At 40.1% G+C, this 14,795-nt stretch overlaps 1 protein-coding gene across 3 annotated transcripts in view; it reads left to right on the forward strand.

Moving 5' to 3' along the window:
- Positions 1–14,795, forward strand: part of DEPDC1 (DEP domain containing 1) — a 425,665-nt gene that overhangs the window by 288,762 nt on the left and 122,108 nt on the right. For all 3 annotated transcript variants that reach the window (XM_085602294.1, XM_085602297.1, XM_085602295.1), the window contains one exon: positions 4,837–5,009. In XM_085602294.1, the coding sequence (XP_085458420.1) occupies positions 4,837–5,009 (173 nt within the window). The remainder of the gene's footprint in view (positions 1–4,836; positions 5,010–14,795) is intronic.

Here is a 14,795-nt window from a genome sequence, read left to right on the forward strand (position 1 = left end):
GTCGAGGCTTCAGTCTCCATTGGCCAGTCCACTCCCAACATCGAAGCAGCAGTCTTCGTCAGCGGGGCATTGTTCGACTTCGAAGCAGAAGTCTCTCAACGTCAGCACTTCAAACTCTGTCGGCTACTCATGTCCTGACGTTGAGACATAGAACTCAGTCGGTGGTTTCTCAAGTCTTTGTAGCGCATAGCCGCTCAACGTCGAGACACTCCCATCTGTCAACGTAGACGCACCGCTTGCAATCAGTGAGGCACCGCTCAGCATCAAGTGTCTGTGTCTCTGAGTCTTCAGTTCTGGAGGCAGGATCTCCTCAGGTTTCCCTCTCGATGTCTAGAAGCTCTGCTTCTCTGTTTCCAAGCGGCGAGCACAGAAGAGCATTCCGCAGGCTACTGTTCCTCCTGCGCAATGGGAAGAAAGGCAGAGATCTCCTTCCATTCACCGAACTCCCATATGGCTCCTTCCAGTACACCACTGGCAGAAAACTACCTCTACACAGATCCAACAGCTTCTGGACTATTCTAGCCCTCTCAACAGATCTCCTCTGGCACGTTTGGTGAACGCAGTGGATCGTTCTCCTACCAAGGGTCTATAACGTGACCAGACTCCATCTCCATTAGGTCAGATGTCCGCTTCAGGAAGCCGCAGCAAGAGGCATAAATCACCTTCTTGGTCCTCCTCCTCTACACACTCTTCCAAGAGGGGCTATTCTCTCACACGAACAGACAGTCCACCCTCCAGAATTCCGCCGGTGGATGACATTAATACCTTTAACGATGTACTGGCATGAGGAGTGCAGAAACTGAGTATTGAAATGTCCGGCACTCAGTCAGTCATCTATGAGACTCTTCACCAACGATCAGACCTCTACTGCCTTTGGTTCCGGACCTTATACAGCTGGTCATGGATTCATTAGAGCGCTTCAAGAACAAACTGCCAAGGAGGATCACCAGGATTTGGGAGAGATCCTCCAGTAGGGAACCCTTGTGGCGAACCAGATGATCAGTGCGGCAGTAGGTGGAGCATCTGTCTGCGCACTCTTACTCCCTTGACATCTGTGCCAGACGATCCTCCTGGTTACGTCTTACGGCCTGAAACTGTAGGCCCAGCAGTGTGTTTGAACTTCCCATTTTCAGGGAATTCCATTTTTGGCTCGCATACAGATGGAGATGGGCAGTATGAAAATGGTACTGGACACTCTAATGGCAGTGGGTCTAGATAAGAGGAAGGAATTCCGGCGCCGGTACAGGCCGTACTACCACAGGCCTTTCCATCAGAGGGTTCAAACCCCTAAGTGGTCTGAGGCAGTATCACCAGACCGAAACGCACTACCAAGGATGTTGGCCTTCCCGGGGTAGAGTTGCATCTCAAACCCTCCTCCACCACCAAGAACACTACCAAACAATGAGCAATCGCTGCCTCTGTCGCCATTACCCACTCTGGTGGGGGGGTGGGGAGTGCAGGGGGGGGGGTCGAGAGTATCGCCTACCATGTACAAGAGTGACATTGCATTACAAAAGATCAAGGAGTACTGAATATACCACAAAATGGATATGCTCTACGTTTTTCCCCTTTCCATCGCATTCACTGCTAAAAATGAGTTTTCACCAACTGTCACTGCTACGGCAGGAGGTATCTAGTCTCTTACAAAAAGCTGCATAGAAGCAGTTTCTCCCTCAACGTTGAAAGGGGGTTTACTCCAGATACTTCCTAGTACAGAAGAAAGTCCAAAAAGCAGGATTCAGATCTATATTGGATCTTTGCATTCTCAACCAAGCCATCCAAAGGGAGAAATTTCGTATGCTTGCGCTCCACCAAATATCTCCAACAAGGAGACTGGATGTGCTCGACCTTCAGGATGCGTTCTTCCATGTTCCTATTACTTTACGCCACCGGAATTTCGTAGGCTTCATAGTAGAGTCCAAACACTATTTGTACAAAGTCCTGCAGTTTGGTCTGAAGTTAGCCACTCAAGTCTTCACCAAGTGCATGGCCGTAGAAGTCGCTGCTCCTACGTCGCCAAGGACTGTTTATCTATCCGTACCTCGACGATTGGCTCTTAAAGAGCTCATCTCCTCAGTGTGAAAGACAACTATTAAGTCTGTCTGAATTTGTTACAGGGGCTGGGCCTTCATGTCAATCAGGAGAAATCAGTTAATCAGCCCACTCAAAGAATACATTACCTGGATGCTACTCTAGACTCCAGCACAGGAAGAGTGTATCCTTCGAAGGAGAGACTATTACCAATCCGTAATTTTTTGTCACCTGGATTAACCAAGGAAATTATATGTAAATGTGAGGCTCTTGGCATAACAAAGGTGGGTGACTATTTCGAGGGCCCTAGGTTTAAATCCACAGAGATGTTGTTTATAGGTAGAACGCTTCATAGCCAGCGGTATTTTTTCATGTTCGCTCAAGTAAGAGCAATACTAGCTGATATTAACGGGGTGAACATTGAGTCTTCTAAGCGAATAGTAAAGATCTGTTCAGGAGGATGTAATTAATCTTTCAGATTTTTGGTACCAGGCACTAACCACCAACCATAGCAGTAAGAACCAAATGGATGCAGCGTTTGGGGGTTGATTATCGTGACCAAGAATGGGGGTGGTGCTTTAGTTTGAGTTTCACCTGTTTTAGAAGTGCGAACTTCCAGCGTACAGCTTTCTTTAACAGGTGGATGCTTAATCTAACGCCACATGCTTTGAACAAAATGTTTCTCTCAATTACTGGGGGGTGCTGAAGATGTAATTTCCAAGGAGATTGGCTTCATATGTTTTGGTCCAGTAGTTACTTCAAACATTTTTGGGTAAGGGAATTTAGCGCAGTAAGCTTGATTTATTATTTGAAAATATTTATCAGTCACCAAAATTGACCCTTTTAGGTCCAGTAGATTGACAGTTTTTTAATATCTCGAAAGCCGGGAATTCAATTTTTATACCATACCTCTCCATCTCCAGCACTGGAGTGCTCTTTCTCAGTGCATTCTGCATCTATAACCACGGTTCCATGGTCAGCCCCTCCGAATCAATTGTGCAATTGTCAACCAGATCAGGAATGATTCAATTGCACTCTCTTCACAAGATGAATATTCCACACAGTGCCCCCATCTGCAATTCCAAGTTTGATCACATCTAGATTTGGTCTTCAGGCATGTTTGGCCGGTGCTCATTTGGGGAAAGAAAAATCCCAGAGACTTCTCATCATTTGCTGTTTAATATTCATGTGTGCTCATCCAGGGAAACGGTGCATTAAATTGCTCATAGAGAACTGTTAGAACTGCCTCTGGCGGCTCTGGTGGGCAGCATGCTTACCTATGCCTATAGTTCCTCTTGACCCTCCCAGCTGCCATTGATGTGGTCACAGAACTCCATTGCTTCTCAGGGTGGTAAATAGGTTAGTCAATTAGCTTGCAACTTTGACTGCACCAAACACCCGACCACCCGTACAGCTCATCTGCAGTTCAACCTCTTATTACTTCCTTTCAGCACAGCAATTCATCTGCCCCAGGATTATGGAGATCCAACCCTTCTTATAACTTTTGCAATTTCCCTGTACTTACCTAAACATGGTTCTCAGTGGGTCAAGTACTCTATTGAAATCTGCAGGAACCAGCAAGCCAGAGCTTTCAGGTTTTCTGAGGTCAAAGTTGTTGTCATTGTATATAGTAATAGTTCCACCTGTGTTTTTTTGCAGTGCCTTGTAATGGCAGAACAATGGTAAGAATACAGATTATTTCTATTATAAAGATCATTATGGCTGTAATTTAAAAATGTTACCTTGCAGGTGCACGCCCAGTATCTTGGGGCACAGGTTGTACTTCCTGTGCTAGTGGCTTATGTCATTTTCCCTCAGCTAGACAGATTAGGTTTGATCTTCTCCAGCAAAGACTCAGAGGTGCAAAGAGGGGTAGAGGAAGAATGTGTTTCCTATGTGCAGTTCATTTATGCTTTGGGGAAGGTCTTCAATGTGTCCCACCCCAAAGAAATTGGGAAAAGTGATTTTGTACAAAGAAAGGACCTTTGGCCTTTCCCTGTCTCCGCAGAGCAATCCAGTAACTGTTCTCTTCTGTCCATATTAAAGGTGGCTACATCAAAACTCTGGCAGAATTCTAGCCTTTTACAATAGTTGCTACGAAGATGGACAACAAATATTGAGGTCCTTCCTATGTGGGTATGATGTGGATGGTCTTTGTTTATTCTGGCTGTTTAATACGATTTCTGCACCCTTCTGAATGCAGAGTTATCAGTTTCCTGTGATCATGACACCGTTTTTGGAGCCCACATAGTTTTCTATAGGTAGTTAGTGGAGGGACCTGGATGTAAGAGTAAAGGTTACTAACCTAGGTATAGTAACTTTAGTACTTCTATTGGCTTTGTTTTTAGTTAGTAAATGAGAAGTGCAGCATCCTGAGGTTGCACATGGTGGTAGTGGAAACATGTAGGTGGGATCCACATTATTCTTGGTCTCTTTACAAAGTAACAGATCATTGGGTGATGCTATTGCCATAAGCTAGAAAGGAATGAACATAAGGATCTGTAATACATACATTGCTAAGCTTCTATTTTGTTTGTAGTTGTAGATTCCCCCCAATTATTTTCAGCACTAAGTTCACTTTGTGGAATGTTTCCTTTACAGAATGATTTACATTTCCTGCTTTTTGAACTTCCTTATCAACTAAATATACAGGCGGGCATGTGTTGTCTCAATTATATAACCAAAACATCTGCAGACTGAAACCTATTATTTTTTACCTTATTTGACTAACTTAGATTTTGATTCTTTCTCCTTTTAAATGTAATTCTCTTTTTTTTTTTTCAATACCCGTTTACAACTTTATAGGTTTACTTCAGCCTCATTTAGAAAATGTTGCTATTGAAGCCTTGCAGCTTTGCTGTTTGTTACTACCTCCACCAAATCGCAGAAAACTTCAACTTCTAATGCGCATGATTTCACGCATCAGCCAAAATGTGGACATGCCCCGATTACACGATGTCATAGGAACTAGGTCTTTGGTGAGTATTTCATGAGTTCACAACATACTGCTGTGAGCAAAACTGTGCTATCCAGGTTGATTAGGAAATGGCTTGTTTTGCTTTTTAAGAAATTGATTCTTGTTAGGTCTTTACTGCTAATGTACTTGTGAGGTCTCTGGTTATGCTTGAAGACTGCTGAGTGGGATGGTCTGCAGGTAGCTGATCTATTGCAACCCTAACTTCTCTTCCTGCATTAGATTGGGTGATCATTTCTGTTTTGCCTAAATGAGCCTCTGGCAGAAAGGGATTGGATTTAACAGATAAATTAACTTTGTTAATCAGTTTTGTCACAAATGGAGCGGCTATTGTAACGAAGAAACTGCCGAACTGAAACTGCTGTTTTAGACCACTGTGGTCTCGCACTAACTTGGATAGCATTTTCTGTTTGCTCTTATGAAGAAACTACTTCTCCCATTAACATCCTGTCCGTCAGCAGAGACACTTTGGCCCCATTGCAGCCAGCGGTTCTTCACACTTGCTGTTGGGGTTTTTGGAGGAGAGAGGACTGGTGCCATCAAGGACAAACATTTTGGCTAACAAATACCCCCTATACATCTTGGTACTGGAGTTGAAGTCTTTGTTAGCGACTTCATTTCAGAGGGCTGTGTAATGTATAGGTGCTATTCAGCTGAACTGTTATAGTTTCCCAAAGGCAATACTAGTAGAAAAGTATTGGGACAACTTAATCAGCCCAATGTCAGAAAATTCAGACTTTTCTCCTTGATAACCTTTTTCTAATGAAAAGTTTTTTAAAAAATCATGCACTTACTCTGTCCATTCAAATATCTCTGGAGAATGACAACTCAAGTAGTTTTGCCAGAACTACAGTTTGTTAGACCAGAAGATTTAGCCATCAGTAGTAACAATAAAAGTTCAACGTTTTAAGTAATCCAATATAAGAATGTCTAAAAAAAAATTGCTTGGAGTTAGATCCTAAAAACTCCATGTTAAAATGTTGTCTCTGACTTCACGTGAAAGATTTGGTTCACTGTTGTTCACTCAAGACTTGTGCAAAGAAGCATTTAAGTACCTAATGAACTTGATCTCTTCTCACAATGTCCAGAGATCATTCCACCCAGTCATCATAAATGTCATCCTCCTACCTACACAGAAGTGTTACTGTCCACAGACATGACTATCTGAAACAATTTGCCCAGTGCCTTCACTCATTCTGTAAGAAGTTGTGGACATATTTATCCAAACAGCTATTTAAAACTCATTTTCCCCACCGTCTTTTTTTTTTTATGTTCACCATTAGGGTGATATAGGACATGTTGCTTTACAAAGGCTTTAAATAGAGTTTGTATGTACCTTTCAGTTCTGTTAGTTGCATTGTGATTTTGTTGTGCTGTAATACATCAGACATTGTCCTGAGGACTGCTTTGCTGCTGTCGTCTGGGTACCAAATGTGAGCCTAAGAACTCTACAGGTAACATGTTTCAGTCTGTGGACTGGAATGTTGGGCCTTGCTTGTAATGATATTTTTTCAGAGTGGCAATTTCCAGGTATAGGATGTGGCTGCAAGTGCCACAGTTATTTGCACACCTTATAAAAAAAAAAAAGCTCTGCTATGGCAACTGTCCCCAACGTGTATCTTGGGAGCAATATGTTGCTTGAGGAACTCTAAAGTGTTGCTCTCAAATTTCCGATTAAGACTGCTTTCATGCCTTTTTTCGTCATCAGTTTGATTAAATGACTGGTGAAAGCTGCTAGTGGCCAGATACTTGCCTTTTGCATGTGGTCTCGTTCTAGGCACAGTCCCAGAGCCAGTAATTGTGGTGAGAAACTGAGGGATAATACTGGACAAAGAATTGAATCTTGAACATCAGATTTCAGGGAGTGATCAAAGCCTGTTTTTACCATCTCTAAATTTTACACATTTTTCCTTTTCTGACTTGTCCATATGGAATACAAATGCCACAGGTGTCTATTTGATCCCACATTAATTAGGAGCATGTTGCATACTGGGTAGTACCATAGTCCTGTGCAGCATCTACATAATGTCTGGGGTCTGCACACTTCCACCAATTCCGGTGGCTCCAAGGACTGAAAAGAATTATCTTTAAATCGGTCACAATTGTGAATAAGATATTCTGAGGTTCTGGTTCCAGATTTCCAATGAAAAAATTCTCTCAATAAGTTCCATCTTTTTCGTTAAGATGCAGTTGCCAACTCCTGCTTAAGACTGTCAAGTCAAAAACACAAAAATTGTTTGACAGCTTTTTAAGTTCAGTCAGTGGAAGTCTGAAACAGCCTCCAAAACAAAATGCATTCTGAACCCTAGTAAAGACCTAGATCTTCACAGATAATATTTCATGGCTTCATTTCTAGCCTTCTTACACTTGAAGTGGATAAACATTTTGATGGTACCTTTTGCAGTACGTTTGCACACTAAAAATACCTAATTATGATAATCTCATTTAAAAGCTTTTAAGGGGAGCCTTTAACAACTTCAGGAGTTCCACAGAATTGTACATAGATTGCTCCCTCTTTTAATTAATGTTGAAGAAGGGTTCCGTTAGTAGAGTCCCAGTCCCTATGTGCAGTGGACTTTACAGCCTAATGAGTCTTAACCAAAGTAACCAGCATCTTAAGCTATAAAACTCAACATTTACCTCTATATTTCCTAAGTATTATTGGGAGACAACCACTAAAATACTTTAGAAAGGGAATTTACATTTTAACAATGTTCTTGGCCTACAATTTCCTAAGTTGCTCCCACTCCTCAAAGTTCTTTACATTCTGTTATAACCAATAGTTCTGGCTAATGTTTTTAAAAATGCACAATTTTTCTACTAAATTTCAAAAGGGGTTAAAATCCTACAAAGTAATAGCTGGTGGTGTTAGCCTAAAAGGTAAAGGTGCAATTTCCAAACATTTTTCCAATTAATCTCTTGGTGCATACCCAACTCCTGTATTGGGGCCTGGAGGTTAAATCCTACAATCTTTGTTTAAAACAAATAGTTGTAGGGGCAAATGCTGTTCATCCTATGCCCTACATAATGTTCTTTAGTTCCAAAAATGTAAACCGGGGAACCAATTTAATGTTCTTATGTACAATCTACCACTAAGATTTTCCAGAAAAAGCAGTCTGTAAATATTTTGGTCAGTGTAACAGGCATTGTGCTTTAAAATGTTAATTGTCATTACATTTCTACAAAATTCCTTAGGGAGCATTGCATCCAGTTTGCAATGTGGTATTCGAATCCTAGCAACATTTAACAGATGTCACTGGCCTAATATGTTTAAAACTGAACCACTTGCTGTTAAATCTCCCCAAAGCTCTGTATAGTCTGAATCGAACAAACTTCAATTAAGGTGTTGCAAAATGCCCACTATGTCATTGAAGTTCTGCAAAACACCTTTGAGGGGAACCCACCCACCCTCGCAAAGTTATTTTTAAATCCTGAAAAGTTTTAATCCATGTCTTTAGCCGAAAATGCTTAAAAATGCCCACATTTTCCCCCAAAGACCTTCTAGGCAGAATCTACTAAACCTTCATAAAGTCTCATTGCCAACTCCTACAACAGCAACACAGATTGAACTTTACTATATTAATTGTTCCAACATCTAGAACAAATATAAAACATCAGAACTAACAGCCATCTTCCTTCTTTTCTTGCTGTGAAAGTCTTTCAAATCTTAATTATCACTGTTTACTCCCGAAGGTCAATATACGAACAACTGATTGTGCAAACCGCTTCACACTCCTTAAGACTTTCTTCTGGTGGTGAGAAGATCCACCCATCATCCAGCTTTTCCTTTAGACTTGATCTACAAACCAAGAATAATACTTATTATAGGGTGGTATAATCTAACAGGAGGGATATTGGCCTTAACAACTTTAATGAAATCATGATTTTCTACCTACCTATACTTTGGAAAATCAGCATTTTATGGCAAGACACCAAAACCAGCATGGCAAGGCTGTAAATCTGAAGTATGTTGTGAGAAGAGTGACCTTCTCACTGGACAAGTGCGCACTATATACAATGAAACTCTCGGGTTTCTTCACAAATTTCCTTTTATTGATAGAAGCAAAAAATTTTCGTGGTTTAAACTTCAATAATTCATTGGTTCAAAAATTATATCCATGCTTCACTTCCGACAAAGTAAATAATTCTTTGTTACAGCATTAAACTTCCACCCAATGCATTTCGGGTCAATCACATCTGACCCTTCTTCAGGGGTCAAAGTAAATGAAACAGGACCATTAGGTTCACTTCACTGGTCAATAATGCACACGCTAAATGAACATCATGCACTGAATCATGTTAAAGTGTGAAATGTCGTGCTAGAGACATGGGGTAACTGAAGGAGCTTATTGCAAAAAACAATGTAGAACTGAAAGGAATCTGTCTAAAGGGTGTAGAGTGCCCAATGTAAAGAAAGAATGATATGCGTGAAAGCGACCAATATCATCAATCTCAAACCTATTAAAGATAGAAACGAATCAAATCAATATTCTGAACGGAACCTTCGCATGAGTGCATATCGGGCGAGATTCTGTGAACAAGATTTGTAGTTATTTTAAATTAATTAAAAATGCCGACTTACAAGGGACCAAGAGGTCTCCGTTGCTGTAGAGCTCCGTCCAGCGGCATACAAATTTCGCGCCAGGAATGATGACGAATCACAACTGAGTGCGGGATAGGTCGAATTATGTGAACATAGTCACGTGATAAGACTAACGGCAAATTAACCAATCATAGGCGACAAGCCAAAGCATGCTGACGAGTGAACTAATCAGAATAGACAAACAGTTACATGAAGGTGAATCAACCAATCGTGTTATGTGTTTTACGAAGTAAAAGAAAACGACTGTTGTCCGAGGATGTATGTATGCAAGTGGAACTGAATAAAGTTAAATGGAGTGAAAAAACAAAAAATAAAAAGGAAAAAATAGAAAATTGAGGTTAATAAGGGCACATCATTATGAATACATATAATATTAGGGTCAAGGAATGCACAGTGCCAATGCGAATTCACTGAAAATTGTTATAGAAAACATGCATATTCAATACGATCATTGATCCCGGAGGGATGAGTACAGTTCAATTTTTTGATCCAAAAATATTCAGTTCTTAATCTTTGTTTAGTAGGGTCCATGTCTCGGCGTTGTGTGATCGTTTCCAGTATGGTGAAACGTAATTGGGATATTTGATGACAGGCTTCAATCCAGTGACTTGCCACGGAAGATTTAAGATTCTTCATCCTGATGTTACTCTTATGTTCTGTGATGCGGATTTTCACTTTCCGCTCTGTTTGACCGACGTATACTTTGCCGCAGGGGCATTTGATGGCATAGATACAGTTGGCAGTATCACAAGTGCTAGTGTGATTAAGGGCTATAGGATAACCCTTCGTCGGATGAGTAAATTTGTTTCCAATAATTACGTTCCCACAATGTGTGCAGTTTTGGCATTGAAGCATGCCACGCCATTTCTGTGTCATTTTCTTAGGTGTGTTTAAAATTTCTTTGAGATTTTTTGAGCGTTGATAAGCAAATGTAATCTTATCCTCATATAAATCTTAAGTCTGGCTCCATTTGAATGATTCTCCAATGTTTATTGATGGCTTTCTTGATTTTAGGTGACTCTGTGGAATATTTCAACACACATACAGTCTTTTTTTTGTCTTTTTTATTGATTGTTCGTTCTTGAAGAAGATAGTCTCTCGATTGCAATGATACTTTATCTAAAGAGGTCTTTAACACACTGTCAGGATAACCTCTTTGACGATACTTAACAGTTTGTTTATCTAGAGTTGTTTGTAAATCTTCACTGTTAGATACAATACGTTTCATTCTGATGTATTGAGAGGTAGGTAAGTGTTTCTTGAGTGACTCTGGGTGAAAACTCTGGAATAGAAGACTAGAATTTTTATCAGTCTTTTTGGTATGAAGTTGAGTGGAAATCTGATTTTGATCAAGCATCACTGTAACATCCAAAAATGCTATAGTTTTCTCTTCGATGCAATGAGTGAATTTTATACGGTCATTGTACGTGTTAAGGATAGCGATATTATTTTTGTAGACGAGATCCTTCCCAAATTAAAAATAGATCATCAATGTACCTCTTATACATCACCATTCCTTCACTCCACATTGGGTTTTCAAGGATATAGTCCGTTTCAAATTTGCTCATGAAGATATTGGCATATGAGGGGGCCCCCCCAAATCCCATAGATGTGCCACTAGCTTGATTGTAGAATTTTCCTTGCCATTCAAAATAGCTACAGTATAATGCAAATTGCATGAGTTCCATGATTAACAATTTTTGTGACTCTTCTAGATCGCTTCTTAGTAGACTCCATTCCAACGCTTCTAGACCTTCATTGTGAGGTATTGATGTGTACAACGCTGTTACGTCTATAGTACACAATACATATGACTCATCTTTTTCAAGTTCAACTGACTTAAAGAGGTTCAAAAATGATGTGGTGTCTGTTATATAGGTGACACCTCTTTGCACAATGGGTTGTAAAAATCTATCTACAAATTTTCCAATGGGTTCAGAGATGGACCCACAAGCCGAGACAATGGGTCTGAACGGAGGATTAACTTTATCCTTATGTATTTTTGGCAGCATATATAATTGAGGTCTTCTAGGAAATTTAGTGTCAAAAAATTGTTTAGTTTTTCCACAAATCCAATTCATTTCAAATGCATGTTCAATGATTTTGTCTAACATTTTTTGGTATTCAAACGTAGGATCAGATTCCAAAGGAAGATAAATGTCTTGGTTTGTCACATGTTTATTAACACTCATTGTGTAAAGCCTCACAGGCGTAGATAGTCCTAGTTGGCGGTTTACATACCGTTGTTCTAGTTACACGACATGATAGGGAATTCGAGACAAGAAGGGACGCTACATAGACGGAGATGGGAAGATAAAGTTACCCCTGATCGAGACGGAAGATATAGACACGACCAGGGCGTTAGACGGGGGGCCAGATGGAACCGGCATAGGGGAAGACAGGTCTCTCGGGCCATCACGGAAGGCCCAACGGCTAATGGACTACAGTTTCCACACACTATAACTTTCTCAATGGCCCAGGATGTTACAGTACAGTGATTCAGGTTCATAACTGTGAATGTTTCTTATGATGTAATATATGCAAAACCCTAATAAAAACATGTCAAAAAAAACAAAAAACACTCATTGTGTAAAATTCCGTGTCCATCACGACAAGGGCGCCACCTTTGTCAGCTTTTTGAAAGGTTAGTTTTTTATCTGCGCTCAAGTTTTTAAGAGTGTTCCATTCTTTGGAGGACAAATTCGTCGTCTTTGGTTTGGTGAATGTCATTTCTTGAATATCTGCTAATACTGATCTTTCAAAGGCTTCAATAGTTTTATGTGTAAATGGCGCGCAAAAGGTGCTTTTTGGTTTGAAATCTTTATCCCATGTTTCCGCTTGTAGTGGTACTTGAGAATCTTTAAAGAAGAATTTTAATTTCAAGGTCCTGAAAAATTTAAACAAGGCTATCTCCGTTTCTGCTAGATTTGAATGGTAAGTGGGAACAAATGTGATACCTTTGTTCAAAAGTTTGGTTTCAGCTTTCGTGAGCGTTTTAGATGAAATGTTAACTATGAGGTCGCTTTCGACATCTGGCTCCGAGTCCTTTCGGCGATATTTTGATCGGTTTCTTTTGGCCCTTCTTGTAATCCTTCTGTTACTGGTGCGGAGTTTGCTGCTGGACTGATATCTAAAAAAGCAGGTTGAGTGTTATTACTTGTAGATGGTTTAGTGATTGATGTAGTAGTCTTGCTTATTGGACCTCTTGTCACCGAAATATCAGAGTCAGATACAACACTTTCTTGGGATGAAGATGTTGTTGCCTTTTGTGTCTGTTGTTGTGGTTGCCATTTCCTTTGATTATAAACTTCAGCCCAAGAATACACTTCGAGTTTATAATCTAATGTATCTCTTCGATATTTACGAACTTTTCTCTCATTCACTTCTTTGGCGTATTTTTCCAGTTTGAGATTGATATCTTCTAAAGTTTTGGTTAGATCAGTACTTTTGTTGATTTCCATTTGTAAGATTTTGATTTCTTCTTCCAATTCAATTAAAACTTTGGATAATTCTTCGACAATCAACAAAATCAAGTCAAGTGAACATTTGTTTAGAATCTGATACCATCTTTCAACAAATTTCTTACTGTTTTTGCCCAGCATTGGCTTAAGGGCTATCCTGAGGCCCCTTGGTATTCTCTTGTTTTTGTGGTAATGGATTAACGTGGTGGCTAAAGTTAATCCTCCGTTCAGACCCATTGTCTCGGCTTGTGGGTCCATCTCTGAACCCATTGGAAAATTTGTAGATAGACAGTTCTGTTCTTAATATAAAATCATACGCCCTGTGGTTCATATCTTCTAGAAGATACCGCTAGTGCTCTTACAACTGACACATAACTAAATGAAATGACACACACAAGCATTGTTAACTTCAAAGATAAAGATCGCAATGTCAAAGTCTCATTCCTATATTCGTTTGGAGTACATCCACATCCCAAAAATAATATTTCATTACAGGTGGATTTTATAGAGACACACTCCTAACCAGTCTCGTAGCTGGAGCACTCTGACCATAGGTAGTCTTTCTTGAAATACGTGGCCTGCTGAAATTGCTGTACTATAAATATGGAAGTTTACTGTACTATAAATATGGAAATCTTCTTTAATAGTGTCCGTAAAAAAATGTATCATATGCACTACAGTTGATGATATGGGATCTAAATCCCTTTCAGAACACCAATGTACCCATTGCTTCCACGCCCAAAATGTGCCTTTGCTGTAGCAGGACCCTTTGATGCAGTCTGAAGCCTCTGACGATAACCCTGGCATGTGCCAGACTCTACAAAATATTTCAACCCATGAGTTGCATCTGTCTGTTCACTACTGGCTTGTGCCATTGTCCTGTTACATTCATTTGAAGATTCAGATTCATGTTTGTTGAGAGATTGTCCATCTTCAGCAAAATAGAGCAATTCACTCAGTCCCTTGCTAAACCTTGTCCATTTCTCCATACAAATGATATACCTCGTCCTCGGAGTCTGAACATTTTCTTCCTGTTAACATTCTGCATCTCGCACCCAAAGCCTCCTTGCTCGTATCTAATTCTTTCACCATCTCTGGAGAGTCCCCATAGATAAAATTCCTGTTTCAAGCCTCCATATTCACTAACCACCAATTTACCTCCGTTAAAGCGGCCTGATTGATTATGTTCCTAGGAATATTTCGAACTATTCTTACATAATGCACTTTCAACCTTTGGAGGATTCTGTAATTAAGAGGTGTTAAATTCACCTGAATTGATGACGACCATCTCAAATCTTGCTAACTAGCAATTTTATTTGCTAACTTCACCTGCCTGAACTTGTAAATCTTTATTTTCACTGTCGGGAAGCTCAACACACAACCAGATGTCTGTATCTGAAAGCCTAAAAGTCTAATTTCCTGACCTGGAATCAAGCTTATTCTGCCCCTTTTGATACAGATCCTCTATGATGCAAACCTGTAACTCTGTTCTTCAGACTGCTTTTTTGTAAATGACATAATTCCAATGTTGTCTAAATAAACAACCAGACCAACCCCTCTCGCTCTCATCCACCATACCAAAGATCTAATACATGCATGAAACATCATGGTGCTGTCATAAATCTAAACTGGAAGCCTATAACCACCAAATCCTTTCTTGCCTTCGAAATCTTGAGAGATCTTGTGTGTCTAATAAATGGCTACTGTCTGGTAAGTGTTTTTAAAA

This window comes from Triturus cristatus, chromosome 4_2 (assembly GCF_964204655.1).
Source record: "Triturus cristatus chromosome 4_2, aTriCri1.1, whole genome shotgun sequence".
NCBI classification, from domain to species: Eukaryota; Metazoa; Chordata; class Amphibia; order Caudata; family Salamandridae; genus Triturus; species Triturus cristatus.